Raw genomic sequence first — 23,257 nt, forward strand, 5'->3', positions numbered from 1 at the left:
CACGCGCATTCTATTTTTGTTCAGACTTGTTTTAGCTATTCTGGGTCATTTGTGGCTCCATGTGAATTTTCAGACATTTTTCCTATTGCTATGAAGAAAGTCATTAGAATTTTGATTTGGAAATATCTTAAATCTATAAAGTTAATTTAGGTGGTGTGATCATTTTATCAATGTTATTTCTTCTAGTCCACAAACATATCTTTTCCATTTTTGTGCCTTCTGAAATTTGTTTTAGCTATTCTGGGTCATTTGTGGCTCCATGTGAATTTTCAGACATTTTTCCTATTGCTATGAAGAAAGTCATTAGAATTTTGATTTGGAAATATCTTAAATCTATAAAGTTAATTTAGGTGGTGTGATCATTTTATCAATGTTATTTCTTCTAGTCCACAAACATATCTTTTCCATTTTTGTGCCTTCTGAAATATTTTTCATTAGCATTTTATGTACTTGTTTTAGAAATCTTTCACTTCTTTGGTTAGATTTATTTCTCAATATTTTATTTGTTTGTAGGTATTACAAATTTCTAGTAAATTCATTACCTGAGTATAGAAATGCTACTTTTTCTTATACTTGATTTTTATATTATGTTACTTTAGTGAATTTGTTATGAGTTCTAACAATTTTTGATAGGTCATTTAAGTGTTTTAGTAAATAAAAGCATGTCATCCACAAACATAGATAATCAAATTTATCTTTTAAAATTTGAATTTTTTTTGTCTTGTGTCATTGCTCTTACTAAGAATTTAAATAGAATATTAAGTAAGAGTGGTGAAAATGTACATCCTTTTCCTTTTCCAACTAAAGAGGAAATGCTTTCTGTTTTCTCCATTCAATATGACACTGGTCATGAGTTCATTTACACATTCCTAAAACTAACTCTGTTTCATTAACCTTTTGTATATTCCTAAAGTTTTATTTCATACATTTCCCCTCTAATAGTTACTATTTCTTTTCTTCTATTAAGTTCTGACTTGTTTTCTTTCTTTCCTATGACCTTAAGGAGTAGTGTTAGGTTGTTTATATGAGCCCTCTCTGGTTTCTTTTATATATGAATAAATATATGCATATTCCCATAGTATGTATATTTGTTCAATCATTTGTGTCCCATAAGTTTTGTAGCTTTCATCAGTCTTTTAAAATTGTTTTATTTTATTTATTTTTTGAAATTTCTTGTTTGCTTCAGTTGATTTGTTGAACTGGTCCTCAAGTTCTAAAATTCTTTCTTCTGTTCATTCTAATCTTTTGTGGAAGCTCTCTTTTGTGTTTTTTATTTCATTGATTGATTGTAACTTTGAGTTCCAAGTTTTATGATTTCTTTTTCTTATGATTTCTATCTTTTTGGTGATTTACTGGTACATAAACAACATAGTTTTCATTTTTTGTATTGTTTATCCATATTTTCATGTAATTTGCTGAGATTCCTTTGGAGCATTATTTTAACGTATTTTCAAACATCTCATAGATTTCTTTTCTTTCGAGATCCTATTCTGGGGAATTATTTTTCTCTTTGTAATTGTCATGTTTCTGTGTTCTTGTGTTAATGTCCGCACAGCTGTTGTGACATTTGTTTTGTTTTGGTTTTTTCCAGTTTTAAGAAGTGGAGTCCTGGAGCAAAATAACACTAATAGGCTCTTTCTTAAGTCCACGAGAATAAGCTTGAGTAATACTGAGGCCTTTTACATCAGTAGCTGCAGTCCCACCTTGTAGGCTGGCCAGATGACCTTCCCTAGACTCTGCCAACTAAAGTGTTGGCACAGGTAATGGCTCTGGTTGTTGTGTTCATAGAGCTGTGGAACAGAGAAAGGAATCCTCCCAGTTCCCTATGAATTAGGACAAATGAAACAGGGAATGTGGTAGCAGTGTCCACTATCTGATGGCTGTGGGGTAAGGAAAAGCACTCCTCAGATCACACAAAAGAACTGAAAGCACTGGCAGAATTCCAGAGACAAAGACTTGACCAGGAATTTTTCAAGCTCTAAATATGTGGTGCTGGTGAAACTGGGAACTTCTAAAAAGTCATTTACGCCATCATTTACCTGCCCACCATATTAGTATACAGCTATTTTATGCTATGGAATTGTGTATAAAGAGTTAAAAATAAGTATGACTCCCCCCAACAAATATGATTAGCCTATTTTTGTGTTTTGAATATTGTCTTTAGAAAGATGCCAGTGTTCCTTTTTGGAAGCTGTGCAAACTCCCAATCACCTGACCAAGGGTAAAATGGCAGGATTGAAAAAGACAAGACAATATCTTACATAAATGGGGGCCCCAGGATGTTAAAGTTCTTTTCTGGCCAAGACAGTGTCTCCTGGAGCTTGCCACTATTTATTGATCATGCAGCTTCTAGAAGGGGTAAGGGACGATGCAGGGAACAGTAAGTGGGAATGCTGACCTGACCAGGTTCCTAGCAATGCGGGAGTGAAACATTTAACAAGAACAGCTCATAGATTAATGAGAAATTTGGTTCTTCCCATGGATTAGTTTTTGCCTCTCTAGCAATTTTCTGTACAAGTCAGGCTGCCCTTAGCTGCACTATTGTCTTGCCATCCAAAACGTCACAGCGTCATGTATGGCTGAGACCTCTGCTGTGACCAGTAGTTTGGGGAGTTGTTCCTTTCCCACACACCAACTGCTGGCTTTTCAGGCAGCCATTGTGGGCTAATAGGAAGTCTCAGGCTTTTAACATGAAAAGCCAATTTATAAGTTTGTGGTTTGCTCAGGGTGGTCTCCTTCAGTTCCTATGCTAATTCTTCTCGGGAAGGAAGAATGAGAGCTCCTCATGGCTCAGATCCTTTAAAAACTCCAAAGAGGTTTATACACAATTTGACTTTCACCATGGGAATTAGACTTTCTCTTAACATGAACATTTTAGATTTCCTTATAGATAATATGACTAATTCTTAATTAATTCTGGTATGTTGTTTTTAAAGCTAATGATCAAAATGGTCAATTAGTATATTTTTCTACTATTCCCAAGGAACTTTACCAGTTCTGAACAAATAAGATATTTATTATAAATGGAAAAGTATAAAGCATGGTGAGATGGAACAAAAAAGCCACTTTGGTTCAAGAAAAAATTGATAAAACTAGTTAGAAATGAAATAAGAAATGAAAAAAACTAAACACTATAATTTAATATTAAAAATAACATAGATTTCCAGACTTTAAGTTAGACCGAATTCAAATATCACTCACTTTATTTGTAAGGAAACCAGATAAATTTGTTTGGAAACGTCACTTACGTGCTGATTAAGAAGACAGACACAGTGTGTGTTGGGGGAGTGTGATTTATAAATGCTTACTTTTTTTAGTGATTATTTCTAGATTTTAAAGTGGATAAAAATTCTGCTTCAAGTAAGGCAGCACCAAAAAATTATAGGTTATAAAGAAATATATATTTTGAAATTTCATTTCTCATCGAATATTCGAGAATGTTACATATTTGCCGAACAATGAAAAGTTCACAATGTACCAATAAAACTTCTGTAAAATGAATGCAGAGTAAGTACTTCAAGTATTTTTTATTTTACATATTAAGAACTTGTAAAATAATCAATGCTATTCTGAATATATGGCCTGAGATTAAATCAATTAAATTTAGAATTGGACTAACAAAGAAAATATGTATGTAACTGATGATTAACGATTAAATATACACATTTGAAAAAATGACTATATGTTTATATTAGAACAGCACCTGGGAAAATGCTTCTCAACAGCTTTTATCAAAAACTTTATGAGTACATATGCTTTTCTTTTGTGTAAAGAATTACTTTTACTTATTAATGATATATTATTTTTCTTATATTGTAAAATCTACTCATGTAGTTAAAACAATAGAATAACTGAGTAAAGAAATCGCAAATTTCATGTCAACTTTCAACTTCATATGTACATGTCAATTTTGAGATTTATAAAGTTTTGGGGTCTAATATTCATAAAATTTACTTTCAGTGGAAAAAGTTCAAGTTGGCTGTACCAAAGAACCCAAATATTGACAGAAATATAACATTAGAAAATAACAATTTAAGAAAGATTAATTTCAGAAATTTAGTCTTGAGAAGCTAAGAAAATAGAGATGTATAAGAAAAATATTTATTTTTGAATGAAACCAAGATTACTTTCACAAGAGAGGGATTAACCAAGGATACCTAAAAACATTTTCCTGTAACAGCACTAAGATTGAAGGGGAAAGTCACATATATGGTATTGGACAATATTTTAGCATGTGCCCTCTGGTATGAACTGCCAGTGGTACATGCATGGCTGTCCCACCAGGAAGCTTATACCATTGGTGGAACAAGTGGTTCTATTCACTTTTATTAGCAATTTTATTACTAAAAAGCATTAATAAAAAGCCCACCCTGGAAAAATGTACAGGATCTTATGACAAGAAATAACTGAGCCAATATTTCTAAGAGTAAGAAAGGTCTGAATGTAAAATCATGAAAAAGACTATCCAGAAGTGGAATGAAAAAGGCTAAATCAAGCCTAGGATTCTCACTGCAAGGTAAGAGAGTTAAAGTGATAGAAAGGAACAAAGGATGTGCATTCCACTTGAGGTACTTGGTTGTATATGTCATTTTAATTACTCAAAGAATCTTTTTCTAACCATAAATTATCTTTCCCCAGATTACAAGAAATTTAGAAGGAATTAACTATGAGAAACCATACAGTGGTAACCACATTCACTCTTCTAGGACTGACAGAGGACCCAAACTGGCAAATTGTAGCTTTCTTTTTTCTATTTTTAACGTATTTATTGAGTGTCACTGGGAACCTTATCATTATCCTTCTCATCTTGCTGGATCCCCACCTCAAAACACCCATGTATTTCTTCCTTCAAAATTTTTCTTTCTTAGAACTCTCACTGACAACTACCTGTATCCCTAGATATCTAGTCAGCATAGCAACTAACGACAGGACTATTTCCTATGATGCATGTTTGACACAATTATTCTTTGCCTTTTTCTTTGGTGTGTCAGAGTTTTTCTTGTTAGCTGTCATGTCCTATGACCGCTATGTGGCCATTTGCAAGCCGCTTCATTACACAACCATTATGAACTACAGGCTATGTCATGGGCTGGTTTTTTCCTGTTTTTTCATTGGTGCATTAACTATAACTCCTGGAGCTATTGTGAGCCAGACTTTGGAATTTTGTGGTACAAGTATTGAACACTTTTTCTGTGACTATTCCCCTCTTCTGAAAATCTCCTGCACAGACACAAGTGCCATAGAATATGCAAATTTTATTTTAGCAATTTGCACACTCCTGATTACTTTGACCCTGGTAATGTCGTCTTATACAAACATCATAAGAACAATTCTAAAGATCCCTTCTAGCCAGCAGAGGAAAAAGGCTTTTGCTACCTGTTCCTCACACATGATTGTTGTCTCTATCTCTTATGGCAGCTGTGTTTTTATGTATATTAAACCTTCTGCAGAGGAAAGGGTATCTTTAAACAAGGGGGTTGCAGTACTCACAATTTCAGTTGCACCTGTTTTAAATCCTTTTATATATACCCTAAGAAATAAGCAAGTAATACAAGCGATAAAAGATTTAGTCAAAAAAATGTACCTTTGATACTTTGAAATGATGTTTGACTTTTATAAGAGTGCACTGCTAAAACTTCTCGAAAATTGTAGCTTAAGTCAGCTATGATTTCAAAATATTCCTTTATTTTTATACTATACTAGTGACTCAACTCATTCATAACTATCCATTTAATCTATTCCTGGATTTTTAACATTTTGATCATACTATCTGCATCCATTGTTTTCTCTTATCCACTCCACAATCACTTCTTCTCACAAAAAATTCTGATCAATTTCATTCTGACAATATTTTATTATGGATTTATTTAAGATATCTCATATATATTTATGCTTTTCTAGTATAGATGCATCCAGATCATAGATCACTTATGAAGTCTTTAAACATTAACTTATTTCATTTTATAAACCTGTAGGGATATTTTTCTTGTCACATAAGATTAACTTTTACAAAAATATATTTCTCATAAGCAACCTTCTTTCTTTCCTTTCTTCCCATTTTTTTCTGGTCTTTTTAGTGGCTGAGTGATAGTTTTCCATATTTTTTTGTCTTTTCTGCAATGTTTTGTATACGTTCCATCAGTGATGTCACTTTACTATGCATTTTCAGAAAAGAAGGTAACAGATGTTCATGCATACTTTGCGCTCTGTAGCTAAAATTTCCTCTTACAATTTCTATAGATGATTCATCTTCATTTTTAAATTGGGAAACCAATAAAGCAAGATGTATCTTTAAAGCATAATATATCATTCCAGATGATTTTTTTTCATTACCAGAACCACTCTAAATGCCCAAGTTTACATTACTTTTACATTAGATTACATAGTAAATGTTCTGTTTTTAAATATTAATATTATACGAAGGAAAACAGTGCACTGCCTCATTCATAAAAACATACCAGGGACATTAGTTTGTATCCACTGATGGTGAATTTATACATCAATATTGTAGAGTTATTCTATTTTTACAGTGAAATCTATAAAATTCAGATGTGTATACCTTTTGTGGCAATGAAGCACCAAACTAAAATCTGAAGCACTAAATGGAATTATCATACTTTTTTTTTTTACAAATAGAGTATATAAGGGAAAAGAAAAAAAACATGAGAAAATGAAAAAAAATGGAAATAAAGTTGTAAATAGGGAAGGGAGGAAGGGGTGAAGGGAGGGCAGGGACAAGGAGAACCAAGACCTTTCATGTAAAGGTACAAGATCCCAATGATAAATGTAACTGTACTGTATACCTAAAATGTACCGATAAATTCAATGAGGAAAAAAAAGTATACATAAATATATATTTTATAAATATATACTTTATAAAGTTATAAAAACCTACAGTTTGTAGAGTTTCCTACCTCTATTTAAAGAGGTAAGAAAATAGTTGAGTTACCTTTATTTCATGTTGCACTATGAAAAGATAACCTCATGTCGCCTTATTGGGTCTAAATATGTATAGTGCAAAAATCAGATTATATTTATTAGCAGAACCATAGAGAATGTCATATAAAATAAATCCCAGTTTAATTTTTTTAAAAGCCAAAGCGGATCATTCCTGATTTCAGTTTCACTGTATGTAATCTCTATTAATACAATATTTATCTCAAAAATATGATTTAACTTTGTGTCACCATAAAAAGGAATTAGGGAGATAAATTTTGTTCAAATGGGAAGGAAATTAAGAGATGGAGGAAAGGGGAGAAAGATGAGGAGAAAGGGATGAAAAAATGAATTATGATGTATTATGCATGTGTACCAACTCCCCATGAAGAATGTAATCATTATACAATGCAAACATGTACTAATAAAAATAAAAACAATTATATATTCTTTCTTTATAAAAATGTGTATGTATGTATTTATTTATTTAATAAATATTAGTCATTTTTCAGGCTGGAAATATAGTGTAGCCTATGCCCATAGAAAAATAATAGTTTATAATTTACCAAAAATTATAACATTATGCACCATATTCTTAATATTTTGTGAAATACTTGTTTATAGATCAAAATATCTCTTTCACACTTTTAATATTGCAATTATTTTAGTGAAAATTAAATTTTTATTCTTTCTTTATAAAAATGTGTATGTATGTATTTATTTATTTAATAAATATTAGTCATTTTTCAGGCTGGAAATATAGTGTAGCCTATGCCCATAGAAAAATAATAGTTTATAATTTACCAAAAATTATAACATTATGCACCATATTCTTAATATTTTGTGAAATACTTGTTTATAGATCAAAATATCTCTTTCACACTTTTAATATTGCAATTATTTTAGTGAAAATTAAATTGTATAGTATAAAATGCACTTTCCAATAAGTATATAGCAAAATGAATTTGTCAAATACTGTAAAACCTTGGATTGCAAGTAACTTGCTCTGAGAGTATTCTTCAAGACAAGCAAAGATTTTTTAAAAACTTTAACTTGATAAGGAAATGATATCTGGCAATACAAATACCATGACAGGCTGACTGTCACAGGATCACAACTGAGCCAGTAGTCCCCTCTCTCTCCTTCTCCTTCTCCTCCTCTCTCTCCCTCTCTCTCTCCCTCCCTCCGTCCCTCCCTCCCTCACTCCCTCACATTATGGGTGATCATCTCCCAACTGTAAAAGGTTACAGAGAAGACCATGTCTTCAAAAGAATACAAGAAAAGGCAGAGGAATCCCTCACTGCAAATGAGGTCAGGCAGCTGTTTGAAATGTAGGAAAATGCAAAATTGTGTAGAAAAGTACCACCCAAATAAAGCTGTAGCAGTGTGAGCAGTGAATCTGATTAATGTCAATTCAATGTTACAGGCAAGGTAATTTGTTTATTTTTTTAATATTTTGTATTATATTACAATGTTATCATTTTTATATGGATTTTTTGGGTTGTGGAATGAATCATCTGAGTTTCCACCTATTTCTTATGGGGAAATTTGCTTTGATATACAAGTGCTGTGGATAACAAGCACGTTTTCAGAATGAATTATGCTTGCAAACTAAGGAAGAAGGTAAATGCAAATTAGTTAAAATGCATACTGTGTGCTACTAAGCAATCTTGAAAATATAAATTATGTCAATATGTAAGCTGTAGAAAAACAAATAATTACAAATTCCCATTAGAGTTAGGGGAGGGTAGAATAATAGAAAAATATCAAGGAACAAAATTTATCCTTAACATAAGGCTTGATTTTAAGTTTTAAATTTATGGTGGCTTAAAAATTACAGGAACATAGTAGACATTGTGCTTCAATTTTTATTGTATTTCATTTATTGTACGAGGTTCATATCCAGGGCTTTACATATGTGTGGCAATGTCTCTACCATTATCCATATCCCTTTTATTTCTTTTGTCATTTTTCTCATTGCTGTCACTAATGCCTTGAGAGCTATATCAAACAGAAGAGATGACAGTGGACATCTTTGTCTTGTTCCTGATTTTAGAGGGAAAGCTTAAATAGGTTTTTGAGTACTTGCATAAAGTTCATTCTTTGTACTATGATGTTCAATGAGTTTTGACAACATAGTGACATTCATTCACCACTATAGCATGTGTGTATATTTAATTCCCTTAAAGTCACTTTGCTTCATTTATGTAAACTTCCCTTTTTTTCCCACCAATCCCTGGTAACCACTGATTCTTTTACTTTTTTTTAGTTTTACTGTTCCTAGAATTTTATATAACTAGAGCTATACTGTATGTCACCTTCAAAGATAGGTTTCTTCTACTTAGCAATATGCATTGGGTCTATCTATGTATTTTTGTAACTTGGCAGCTTATTTTTCTATAAAAAATAGTGTTTTAATGGAATGCACCAGTTTTTTAATCCATTAATTTATTGAGGAGCTTCTTGAATGCTTCCAGTTTGGGGTAATTATAAATAAAACTGTATGAACATTCCTATGCAGTTCTAATATGGACATTATTCCTAGTTAGATAAGTAAAAACGTGGGACTGCAATTTCTGGTTTATTCAATAAAACTTAATTAAATTTTAAAAGTGACTGCTGGGCCAGGGATTTAGCTCAGTGGTGCAGCTACCTGCCTCAAAAGCACAAGGTCCTGAGTTCGATCCCCAGTACCCCCGCAAAAAAAAAAAGTGACCTCTATCTTGAATTCATTAACAAGGAATGGGAGTAGTAGAAGTCTTATTACTTTGAATTCTCAATAGTAATTAGTATTGTAAATGGCTATTTTCCATGCTGGGCTTTTTTGTTTTGTTTTGTTTCATTTTCTAGTACCAGGGATTGAACTCAGGACCTTGAGTTTGCAAAGAAGGCATGGTGCTACTAAGCTAAATCCCCAGCTAATTTTAATTTTTTCTTGCACATTTTGGCTAATGATCCTTTATTAGAAATATCTTTAAAATATTTCTCCTGGTATATTGTCTTATTGTCTTAACAGTGTCTTTTGCCAAGCAAATTCAATTTCAATGAAGTCTAGCTTTTCAATTATTGCTCTAAGAGAGTGCATCTTTGCTGTTGTAACTAAAACATCGTCATACTCGAGATCTTTGACCACCAGAGTATAAGAAAAAGAATATAATATCTTATAAAAACTTCATAATTAAAACTTTTCCTTAGGTCAGTGGTTATTTGTTATCATTGCATGGGTTTCAGTGTTTCATGAGTGATTATTCCTCTGCTGAGAATATGTTTTTATTTTTAGCTTTTTTTTTTTTTGGTAACAGGGATTGAACTCGGGTCCTTGTGCTTGCGAGGCAGGCCACCAAACCGCTGAGCTAAATCCCCGGCTTAATATTTAGAACTTAAAGGATGTTCCACAGGAATATAGATTGATAATGTTCATATTCATTCACTAAACATATGTTTATTGTTTTACCACACTAATGATTTTCACTTTCAGATTTCAGTTTCCTTATAACAATCTTAAAAAAAGCAAATTGATATTCTTTCATTTCTTTATAGATTGCTCAATAAAGAACTCCTAATTAAAGGTAATTACATTTTAATGTTTGTTTTATGACAATATTGCATAAAAATATGCTTGGGGGAAAATGTAGGCCATTTCATGGAAGGACAATAATAAGAAATAGGTGAGTGCTTGAGGATATACATCCATGAGAAAATGTCTTTCTGGTACGGACTTTGAAAATTTACCTGTGTTATCTTTACCTTATCATATACCAAAGACCAGGGTAAACAACGAAGGAAACAAAATCAATTCATTGATCCTGTATCTACTCAGACTCATAGCTACTATGCCAAGACAACCAATTTTCTTAATGATACATCTGACTTGAGAGACTCATTAAGTACAGGACCTTTACCTGAACACAATTTTTATAGTTCTCAACCACTTCCAAAGTCATTTTCCTGAATATGACTGAGGAGAATGAAAAATTTGTGGCAACAATAACAAAGATAAAGATAGTATTACAGTTTTACTAATAGAGGAAAACCAAGACTATAGCTGACAACTCTGCCCGGTATTGGCAGGCTATAGTGGCACAAGCTTCTTGCCCCTCTCTAACTCAGCCGTGTTACATTGGAAATAGCAGAGCTTGGCTGTGCTCACTCCCAGTCAAGGTCAACTGACTCCAGCTAAATTCTCCTATCCTGAATGAACAGTTTGTTCTCTTCAGCAAAGATACGCTTTTGCCCTCATTCTGCAGTCCTGCCTGCTTTAAACTTGTTATCAGCAGGTGTCCCAAGGCCTGCCTAGCTTCCCCCCTTCATACTTGTAATGAATAAACATTGAATGTCCTGGGAGTTCTTTGTCTTTGCTCCCCAGAGCATCTAGATAGGCCCAAAAACCAGTTTCTGTTAAGTCTGTCTGTGTGTTTTTTCTATTTCCTACTTTCCTATCTTGTGGATGTCGTACTGGCTTGGAGGAGACCAGGACCACTGAAGGGGTCTCTGGTAATGTCCCCTTTCCCTTTCCCTATACAAGACATTAGTAATTCAAATATCATCATGTCCATTATATTCTAGAATTAATATTACATTTGTATAAACTGTAAATTACTTCATTACTTTGGTAAGAAAGTGATTTTCTACCCATTAAATCTGAACACAAATTGTCACACTGGAACTGGTTGACTTTGTCTTAGCAATTGTAACTTTGGTTGTTACACTGGTGTTAGTGATTGTTTCCTACACTGACGTTATCAGGACCATTCTGAAGATCCCTCCTTCACAGCAAAGGAAAAGGGTCTTTTCTACATGTTCTTCCCACATGACCGTCATCTCCCTCTCTTTTAGAAGCTGCATCTTCATGTACATAAGGCCTTCAGCTAAAGAAGCAATTGCTTTCAATAAGGGAGAAGCTGTGCACGATACTTTAGTTGTCCCCTTACTGAACCTGTTCATTTACATTCTAAAGAATAAATAAGTAAAACAAACCATGAAAGACATGGCTAGAAAAGTACTACATCTTTATTCATTTTAGTGGCCTCAAAATAAAGTGAAATTTTGAAAAATTTGTATCATTTGGTTAAACTCATTTCTCAGATAAATTGAATATGAGCACATCAAATTTTTTTCAGTTTTGTTGGCAAAAGAAAGGCATTCAAAAACCAATTCAAATATCATTTTCTTGCAGATCTATTTTAATAAAAGGCAAAAGCAAGAAAATAACATTGTAGCAAAAACAACCGGCTAAAAACTATTCTGTTTATCACACATATGATGATCTACTAAATGATTAAGTCTGTCTTCCCATGAGAAACTCCCATTCTCATCAATAATTGTCAAAATTGCAAATATATTGTGTCAGAAATGATTGGTGTTACGGTTTGTGTCTCAGTGTCCTCACAAAGCCTCATGGAGTCAAAGGTGGGAATTTTTCAGAAGTGGCTGAATCTAGAGTGTGTGATGCTGGGATCGATTCATGGTTCAATGCTAAAATCAAAGGCACTGGGTTTAAGGCTCAAGTAATAAGTGGATAAGATATAGGGGGCAGAAAGATGCTGGTAAATTCCTTGATTGCTTGCTTTTGTTGTCTTCTGCCTGCCGTGAACTGATTCTCCTCTGCAGTGCTTCTCGGCCAGGCCACCCCACCTTGGAGCCAGATGATTATGGACTGAAACCTCTACAAACTGTAAGCCAAATAAACTTTCCCCCCTTTAACTTTAGAGGTTGGATATTTTGTCTCAACAAGGAGTAAAGTAGCTAAGATACAATTTAGTACTGAGAGTGGGGTCTTTGATATGACCATTACCTGACCATTTGAGACTGACTGGCTTATGGGAAGAGTTAGGAAAGATTTGGAGATGCTATCTGACAAAGTAGAACTGGAATGCCTTAGGCTTTACCTGATGGAATGTTCTGGCCTGAGCTCAGAAGGCCAGAAGGCTGATAGAAAGCCTGCTGGTAAAGACCAGGCTCAGGAAGCTTCTGCCAGGAAGGACTGCACTGGCTGTAGGACACCAGAGGATGTGTTTTATTCCTTAGCAGAAAGTTTGTCTGCATTTTGTTGTATCCAGAGACTTTGTATGAGACTAAGATTAAGAGTGGTGGGGGTGCAGCCAGGATTAAGCTCAGTGGCACCATACCTGCCTCACAAGTACAAGGTCCTGAGTTCGATCCCTGGTACAAAAAACAAAATAATAACAACAAAAAATAATGGTGGACTAATTAATCTTTTAGAAGAAATATCAAGGCAGTCCAGTGTTGAGATGGTGGCATAACTACTGTTGGGGGCTTTTAGCCAGATTTATGTTGAGAATCAACAGCAAAGAGCCCAGCAGAATCATTTAAAACTCTATGAGTTTGGCCAGAAAGGAAGCTCCAGTAAAGGTGCAGCCAGAAAAGACAGAACAGAGGAGAAACTGATTGCTGAAAAGACTAGCAAGAAAAAGTCGTGTGTTTCAGAAGATGGCCTAAGGACATCATACGAACCAACAAGACTGCAGATTTTGCAACCTCAGAATTGTAAAGGTAAAAGAGTTTGCTTTGAGAAGAGAGCCCCAAAGCAGCATGTTCAAGAATGCAGAGGCTTAGAGAACCTGTTCCTAGGATTTGGGTTCAGGGTGCTCAATGATCTAAGCACTTGACCTCTACCAAGAGAAAAGGGAGCCTGGCTACTGCTCCAACTGGCAGCAGACTCTGACATCATCCACATGACACTGGTGTTAGGTGCATGCAGAATGCAAGAGTTGTGGAGTCAAGAAGGCTTTCATCTAGATTTCAGAAGGTCTGGGAGACCAGGCAGTGTGCCCCTGAGAGGCCAGTGTGTGAAGCTGTGAGGGCAAAGCCAAAGATGTTGTGAAAACTTCAAAAGTCTGGAAAAGCCAGAAATATGGATCATCTGAGGAAAACTACAAGGAGAGAGCAGAACCAGCCCAAGAGAAGACCTGTGGGAGCCACAACTACCAAAAAGGTCATGGGGTGGAGTCGCCTAAGTCCTTTGGAGTTTCGCAACTTGCCACACACTGCCAGAAAGGCTGGGAGTGGAACTGTGGGTTTTAATGTTTGCCCTGCTGGATTTTGGACTTGCTTTGTGCCATTCCTTTGTATCCTCACATTTGTAACTTTTGATATGTTCATCTTGTGCTATTGAATGTTTCAAAGATTAACTTTTTATGTTTTCATTTGTATAGTCCATTTTTTTTTTGGAGACAGGGTCTCACTATGTAGTGAGACTGACCTGGAACTCACTATGTAGCCCAGGCTGGTCTCAAACTCACAGCTGTCCTCTTGCCTCAGCCTCCCAAGTGCTGGGATTACAGGCATGTGCCACCATGCCTGGATTCATTTGTATAGTCTTGCAGCTAAGTTTTGCCTTAAACTACCAAGGAGACTTTGGACTTGGACTTTCCAGCAATACTGAAACTGGGCACTGAAACACTGAGAAAAGTGACTAAAGCAATCACCTACATCTCAGAAGAAATCATACATGTGCCACCAAAAAGAAAAAAGAAAAATCTATTACTGATTACCTTCTTTGGGTTTTTAAAGAATTTGATTTCTAATGAATCCCCTGATGAGAACCCTTATGATTCCCTTTTCAGGCATCTTCTTCAGACATGATTTTCTATTGTACAGTCTTAGAGTTCCCACAATGATATTTCTGATTGTCTACTTCAAAGACGGAAATCAGAATGACAACTCTTGTAACTTAATCATCTGAATTTCATGCAAAGGTAGACTCAGGGAAAGAGAAATCCTAAATAATTTTGGCAATGATGAAAATCTGTGCAGAACTATATTGTCGCAAGAATGTGTTTGACTTTTGATGATGCAGTTAAAATGATCTGGAGATGCTAGGATGAATGTTGAGGATACAATTCCCATGGTGTATTAACTCTTCCACAGTCAATGTCTCTTGGATACTGTTCTGGACTGGTCCATCACTTCATTAATTGTAGCTGCCTACCTTTTATTCTTAAATGGAGCCACCCCACATCTAATACTTTGGGCCCCCTTATCCCCATGAATATTAATAATCCAGCTCCATGAGAGTATCTTCTGGCATTGCTCTTGGTGAAGGAGAGCCACCACTGGGTTTCTGTGATACCGGTGTCCTCAGAAGCAGTCCTCATGCCCTCAGTAAGTATCAGTACTGCTATGGAACAAGTCCTTTAGAGGGCCTTACTCTCTTAGAGTATGTATACATCCCTTCCTGTCCACTTTCGTTAGCCTCTTTACTCATTCCTTCATCATCTTTCATGAAATGGAGGTGTTTCCATATTGCATGTGCAAATCATATTTTTTTTCCAGGTTCTAAGAGAGAAAAGTGAGAAAAAGTAAGAAGAAATTTACAGGAAAGGTTTACAGAAATGAGAGTTGGTTGGCATTATGACTTCTTATGTATACATTAATGTTAGTTTTATTTTTTTTGAAGTGGTTGTTTTGGAACAGATTTGAATTCACAGACATCGGAGGAGGGGGATAGCAGCAAACAATGCATAATAACCATTTGTCCATACGTCTAGTGGTACTGTAGCCTAGGTTGCACTTTGACCCATGTGGATAACAGAGCTGTTGGTAATCTGGCTCTCTTACTTAATGGCAGGGGCAGGTCTATAATATTTTATGTGTCAAATCTGGTGACAGCGGCCTGGAAGAAGAGCAGAGGAGAAGCCTATCTAAGCCTGCTGTGACTTCCCATCTCATGGATGATAATCATAGTAAGGTGGAAAAATGGGTCCATGAGACAGAAGTGTGATCAAAACAGCTAATAAATGGAAATAAAGAAGATCATAGAAATTGGGGCAAATGTTCATAAGTGGTTCATAATGACAGAGAAAAATTTCCATAAAAGCATCTCAGAGAAGCAGGATAATTTAAATCTTGTGTTGATTAATTGCCAGTGGTATCCATGGATTACAGTGAAAATTTTAGGAAAATATAAAATACTTCGTGTTCCCTCAGCTTGCTGTTATGTCACTAAAAGTAGTATTCTTTTCACTTCATGGTTCATTGGCTATATCTATCATCCTCATTATTTTTCCTGATACTTTGGAATTAATATTAATGGAACATATTGGGCAGGGCCTGCTGAATAGCTCTTCCTTTTATAGCTGAAAATGAAAATAATATATTAGTACAGCATGTGCCTGTGTATGATGGGAAGCTGGTGACTCTTAGGAAATAAGAATGCACTAACTTTAGACAAAGTTGTTTTCTGTGTGTTTCAGCCCCATCTTTACAGTTAAATGGAAGCTGAGTAGGAGATGCTCATCATGCACTACCAATAGAAGAACACTGACATGGTCTTAGACAATAGATGGATTGTCCTCTTGACTTTTATATTGCTTACTCTTCTTCCCAGATGATCAGGGAAGCACTATTACACTGAAATACAACCCCAACCCAACTGCCTAATTGATTTCAATATTGCCAAGTGATGTTCATTTAATTACTGTTATCAAATAAATGGCTGCAATGCATAGACTTATTGGCTATTAGATTTGGATTTGAAGTTATATATAATTGTGATGTCTTCATTTTAAGGTTTTCAAACTAATTGCGTAAGAGTGCCTGTTTCCCTTTGTTAGCCTACTTGTTCGCATTCAACAAAATAAAAAGTTTGTGCAATGTATTCATGAAACCTCATGGATTTAATTTGTTGATCTACTGTTACTTTGAAATTGTACATCACAACCTACACTTAAAGGTAATCTTATTGAATTTAATATGTTGGCTTTTGGCATTTATAGTAAGTGGTTTTATGTAATCTATATAGCTATGATATGAACTCTTAAATGTTAATTGTACCCCAGAGTTACAATTCTACCTATTACCACTTTTAGTATTTTTCTTTTAAGTATTTTCATTTACCATAGATATTTGAAATTTTGTTAAACCAATCATTCTTTTTAATACTAGAAGGAATATATGTCTTACTTATAAGTGACTTCTCATAGAAGCTAGAAAAAATAATGACTTCTAATTGAAATTATAAAATTATCTTGGAAAATCATTTGAAAAGAGCCATTGTAATTTAATCATGACAAATTGTGGTTAGTGAATTAAAAAAAATGATACTTTTAATCTATTATAATTGTTCAATAGTCCATCAGTAGATAAATTAATGAAAAAATGATTAAAGTGGAGGTCAAATTACTCTATAGCCTAGGAATTAATAAAGCCAGTTTTCTGAAAAATGTGAAGTAGTTATGGATCTTTTCAATTCACATATTAACTTAGGTATACTTTAGTTTTTTAAGAGAAATGCAATTTTCTTGAGTCAATCATCACAGTGTTAACTTGTTTATTTCTCAGAGTATGTATAAAAGGATTCAACATAGGTAATATGGAGAAACAAGTATCCAGTTTTCTGAAAAATGTGAAGTAGTTATGGATCTTTTCAATTCACATATTAACTTAGGTATATTTTAGTTTTTTAAGAGAAATGCAATTTTCTTGAGTCAATCATCACAGTGTTAACTTATTTCTCAGAGTATGTATAAAAAGATTCAACATAGGTAATATGGAAGAAATAAGTACAAATACACCTTTATTAATTAATCTTCTTTTGCAGATGGTTTGATGTAGATGAAGATGCAGCTGCCATACATGGTGGAAACCACAATCATGTGTGAAGAACACACAGAAAAGACTTTCTCATTTGTTAAACAAAAGGGAATTTCAGAAATGTCCTTATGACATATACATAGGAAAGAAGTACACATATAAGAGTTAAGATGAAACACAGCACAAGCTATGACTGTCCTCTCAGTTAACCACATATCTGAGCATGATATTTTCAGAATAGGATTTTCATTGCAGCCAGAATGATCAATAACTTTAGAGTCACAGAATTCCAGATGAAATGCTAAGTTGTGGGAGAACAATCATACATACTTCCATCCAACAAAAGATATTCAATGCTTTGCAAACTTTGCTGTTTGTGATTGTCATATAATGCAAAGGTTTGCAGATTGCCATACAACTACCTCATCATATGACATATGCCAAAAGAAAACATTCAGTTACCCCATGGAAATCTGTAAAAAATAATTGAGTAGCACACACCTCATAGGTAATCGTTTTGTCTCTAGTTGAAATACTGTGTAGGAATCTTGGAACACAGGCAGTTGAAAATGAGATTTCTGAGAGAAAATTTGAAAGAAGAAACACATGAGAGTTTTAAGGTGAGGATCCATTACAGTGAGGGTAATGATGGCCAGGTTACCAGTTACACTTAACATAGAGGTGATAAGTAGAAAAATAAAAAGCAAGATCTGCAGCTGAGGATCTTTTGTCACTCCCAGAAGGATGAACATTGTAATTGCTGTATTGTTTCTCATTATTCAGTTTTTGGATTTTTCCAGGCCTTAATGTAAATGTCAGAGAGACTTGAGCTATAGAATTCAATGACAAAATCTGCTAAGTTCATTTTATCATTCATATTTCATAAATACTCAATTCATCCAACTTCCATGCATATTCCTTAATAATCTGAAAAATGTTACAGTGAGAATGTACACGCACACATACATGTGTGGATTCAAATTTTTAGTAAAGTATTTCATATTGGAACACATTTATACACCATATCAAGGAGAAAGTTTTTAAAAAGTTGCTGAAACCTCTTATTGGTAAGCTGTATTCTCTGTCATTTCCTTCAGAATCACAATCTGCTTCTATTTAAAATCTGTTATGCATTCTGTCCTCAATCTGTTATTGCTTAAGTTCTAAGCTCACCAGTTGTGTAAAAAGTGCTCCATCAATTCCCTTCTTATAATTAAACTCAGCATACACATGATAGTATCAAACACAAATTTCTCCCTATGCTCCAGGCACCATTATAAGTACATCGCAAATATAATTAATGTAATCTTTAGGACAATCCCTGAAGTAGAGTCTATGAGCTCCACTTTTACAATGAGAAAGTAAGCTGGGTGTTGTGGCATGAATCATTCTAGCCTTAGGAAGATGGACGTAAGAGAATGACAAGTTTGGGGTCACCCAGCCTACATGCATATATAATTAATGTAATCTTTAGGACAATCCCTGAAGTAGAGTCTATGAGCTCCACTTTTACAATGAGAAAAGTAAGCTGGGTGTTGTGGCATGAATCTATCATTCTAGCCTTAGGAAGATGGAGGTAAGAGAATGACAAGTTTGGGGTCACCCAGCCTACGTAGTGACAGAGAGGGAGAGACAGGCACAGAGACAAAGACAGAGAAGAGGGAAACAGAGAAAAGAGAAGAGACAGAAATTCTATATGCAATCAATTGTGGTGGTCCAGCCACCATCATAACATGAACGTACCTGAGTTGGAGAGTGAGGACTGAGAAAGGACAGCACAATCAATAGTGTGGAGACAAGAGGTCTGATTACTTCACAGAAACAGCTCCTTTTAAAGGCACACCAACAGGAAGCACCAAGCAACTATTCGTATGCAAAGACCAGATTTTCTGACTCTGACAGAGAAGATCAGATCTTTGATTATCTCTGAGTTCCTCCCATCACAGGGTCAAAGAACAAACAAATTTAACAAGGTCCTTGGGGGGGGCATGGTGGTGCATGCCTGTAATCCCATAAAACCAGCCTGGATTACACAGTGAGCTACAGGTCAATCTCATCTGCATAGCTGAGACCCTGTCTCAGAAAAGCCAAATAAACAAACAGACAGAGTCATAGATTGTATCAATGCCTCAATGGTAGAAGAAGTTATTTTTCCATTGTCAAATGCCAGCGGGCCATGCCTGGCTCCCACAATCAAGTATCAGTTTATGTATAATATCAGGGATAATAGATTAAAAATCATCAAAGTGCCACTGGCTAATGCCTGTCAGTATATTGATCACACAATATTATTCAATATTTCTTTCAGTGAAATATTGAGCTCAAAGTCTAGGGACATGGATATTCTGGATTCAGATCAATATCTAGGTCAGGGTTATTTTAAAATGTATTCCTAATTATACTGATAGTCATAGGCTTCTCAATTATAAATAATATTTTCAGAGCTCCATATTTTCTTACCTTTACTAAACATAAAAAGGATCTCTTAAGAATAGGCCTCCTGGGCCAGGGATTTAGCTCAGTGGTACAACGCCTGCCTAGAAAGTGCAATGTCCTGAGTTCAATCCTTGGTACCAACACCCCACCACCACCACACACAAAAAGAATAAGGCCTCTTTTATGCATTTAGAAAATTTTCTTCAGAAAAAATGTCTTTTGTGTTTGTGTGAGGGGGTTATAAATGAGGATTGAACCCAAGGATGCTCTACAACTGAGCTACCTCCCCAGACTGTTTTTATTTTTTATTTTAAAAGAATCTCACTGAATTGCTCCACAAGGCAGCACTCAAACTCGTGATCTTCCTGCCTCCGCCTCCCTGGATGCTAGGATTGCAGTGTTTTTATAATACATTTGTAGTCTCAATATATAGTAACTGTACATATTTTTAGAGCACAGTGTGATACTTCAATACATGTGTGCACTAGAAGGATCAGACCACAGTGACTGGTACACCCATACCCTCAGGCACATATCAGTTCTGCGATGGTAACATTCAAAATTGCTTTAACTGGCTATGTTGAATTTTTCAACTTACTTTTATTAATATAGCTATCCTAGTGTGTTACAGAACATTAGAAGTCATTTCTTCTGTCCTCCTGCACTCTCGACCCACTAACCTCAGAAAGTCTTGGTATCCATATCACCAGGACTTTGAGCAATTTCTTTCTCTCTCTCTTTCTCTTTTTCCTTTTTTTTTTTTTTTTTTTTTTTTTTTTTTTTTTTTTTTTTTTGGTCTAATCGAGTGAATACTGTCTTCTGTCCCTGTGGGCGCAACACACGAATGAATGTTCTATGGTAGAAGGATGTCAGTGGAGGAAGCATAGTCCAGGTTTAGGATAAATAAAATTTTGATAAAGAGCTAATACTTTGAGTAGTATATTATCAAAAGAAGGTGGATCTATAGCCCACATTCTGAAATCTTCTGTCTAATATCAATTCACTGCCCAGTTCCCTTGGTACTGGATTCATTTTTTTCTTTTCATTTCTTTCTTTTTTTGTTTTTTTTTCATTTATGTCTTGAAATTTAACTTTCTCTTCCAAACATGAGTGTCTTGATTTTCCTGAACCCAGTTTTTGATAAATTTTAAACATTTAACAATCCCATGATATTCATACTGACTGAATTCTAAGTATTTAATTTCTATAAAGTATCTTAATTTTGAAAAAGATCAGACATGAAAAATAAAATCTTATTGAGTATGTCAATGTACTGTTATTTTGTATACATTTAAATTTTGATTTATTTTTGTGCATGCTAGTTTAATTTTATTTTTGAATCTTTCCCAACTAAATTGGTCATGATTTCTAGGGCCATCATTCTAAAAAAAAATCATAATGAAATATTAACATCACCATCCAACTTATAGATTGTTTAAGTCTTTCCATAAAGAGAGTAGTATATTGTTACATTTCCCACTCATCTATCTTCTTGCAAGAATATGTGCATGTGTAAATATAGCAAAAATACTGAAGTAACAGATGTGTTCATATGCACCTTTTAAGCAGTAAGATGCTATTTCATGGCATCTCTTGACAGTTAATTTGTACATACTCACAATGAGACATGGATTGAACAAAAATTTTAGTGAAGATTTGTGAATGCAATTCTCTCAGAGAAACACACTCAACCAGATAAGATCCTGAATACTCAAAGCTCTCCACAATTGTTTCCAAGTGAGCTTCTGTCATTTTAAATCAAGAAGATAATTCTTGTTCTCTTGCTAGATTAAAAAAATACAGAATTACCCAGTGTTAATACCGGTAGCAACCGTGATCTATTGGGTGATTAGGGGTAGGTGTCTTTCTGAACACATTTGGTTCTAAATAATATAACTAGCTATTTTATATATTCCAACTATAACAGAAGACTAATATAGATAAAAATAAACAAAAGATACCTTGGAGCCCCAGGCTTCAAAGTCACCAAGGAATAGATATAACCAGTTCTGGTAATCAACCTCTCATGGGCAACAATGGGAACAAATCCCCTAGCAATAAGAAAATACAGTAGCACATGTGCTAGATAGTGGTGCTAGATAGCATATGTCAAATGGTAAAATGTTTGGGTTTTTTTCTGTATCATGTAAGGCAAGGAAACTATAATAAGAACAGTTTCTCTATTTTAAAAATGTAACTATTGTATATTATGAAAAATATGAAGAGAAGGAAAGAAGAAAACACAAAGATGACCATGTAAACATAATCATATAAAGAAATCTAAAAGCAAATTTTAATCCAAGCTATTAAGGCTGTTTTTTATTTTCATTTTAATGAATGAAAATATATTTTAGTGGCACTTATATTGTATTACCATTTGAAACTTTAGTTGTTTACATTTCTCCATTGCAAAAAAATGCCTTACAATTTAACTGTGTGTGTGTGTGTGTATAACCTCAGAAATTTTTAATTGTCAGTAGAAATATTTTATGTTTGTATGGCTTTTTGTGGGGGGTACCAGGAATCAAACTCAGGCCCTTGTGCTTGCGAGGCAGGCGACAGAACCACTGAGCTAAATCCCCAACACTTGTATGGCTGTTGACATGTTTCCCACCTAATATAGTGAAGAACAATTGTAGCCTCAGTCTTGAAAAAGAAAACATTAAATAACTGGGTGAATAATCTTAACAGTTCACCTTGAGAAAAGACTTAGGAACTTTTCTACAATAAGACATAGAGAATAGTAATCAGTATAGAATACATAACCATATCTTTTTAAGTCTAAAATGACATCTCTAGAAAGCCTTGGGAAAACTGTCTTTAATAATAAATGGAATTTTCAGAAAATAATGGATGAACTATCTGCCCCCACTGCAATAACCACCAGGTTATTGACACAGTGAATTGATTCTGAAAACAAGATAAGGATTTGGAAAGCTTATGTATTTACATATAATTCTAAACAAACAAATCTACATGTCATTGTAAAGAATGAAGTCTTCTTTCTTTTGGACACTCCAGCTATTATCACTTCTTTTCTCACTTTCTTTTATTTTTTAAATTAAGTTTATTGGTACATTTTATGTATACAATACAGTTGCATTCATCATTGGGATCTTGTACCTTTACATGGTGTATTTTGGTTCTTATTTTATCCCCATTCCCCTGCCCTCCCTTCACTCCCTCCACCCTTCCCTGTTTACAAAGATATTGTTTCCATGTTTTTCCTTTTCTCATATTTTTTCCTTTTCTCTTTTTACCTTTCTCCTACCCCTCACATTTCCTCTACTTTTTTAGACCTTTTCCTCCTATTACACAATATCAGTTATAC

General features: G+C 34.4%; 1 protein-coding gene and 1 pseudogene across 1 annotated transcript; one reads left to right on the forward strand and one right to left on the reverse strand.

The window, feature by feature from the left end:
* The first annotated feature begins 4,666 nt into the window (after positions 1 to 4,666).
* LOC104876627 (olfactory receptor 6C74-like) lies at positions 4,667 to 5,590 on the forward strand. Its single transcript, XM_010644813.1, has one exon. It carries the CDS (start codon positions 4,667 to 4,669, stop codon positions 5,588 to 5,590), a length of 924 nt encoding a protein of 307 aa, XP_010643115.1.
* An 11,801-nt stretch (positions 5,591 to 17,391) lies between these two features.
* LOC104876682 lies at positions 17,392 to 18,266 on the reverse strand (annotated as a pseudogene).
* Between the last annotated feature and the right edge of the window lie 4,991 nt (positions 18,267 to 23,257).

This window comes from Fukomys damarensis, unplaced genomic scaffold (genome assembly GCF_012274545.1).
Source record: "Fukomys damarensis isolate Sample0158 unplaced genomic scaffold, DMR_v1.0_HiC HiC_scaffold_15, whole genome shotgun sequence".
NCBI classification, from domain to species: Eukaryota; Metazoa; Chordata; class Mammalia; order Rodentia; family Bathyergidae; genus Fukomys; species Fukomys damarensis.

Coding starts and splice junctions, on each gene's coding strand:
- LOC104876627 (XM_010644813.1), top strand. CDS start 4,667: ATGAGAAACCATACAGTGGTAACCACATTCACTCTTCTAGGACTGACA.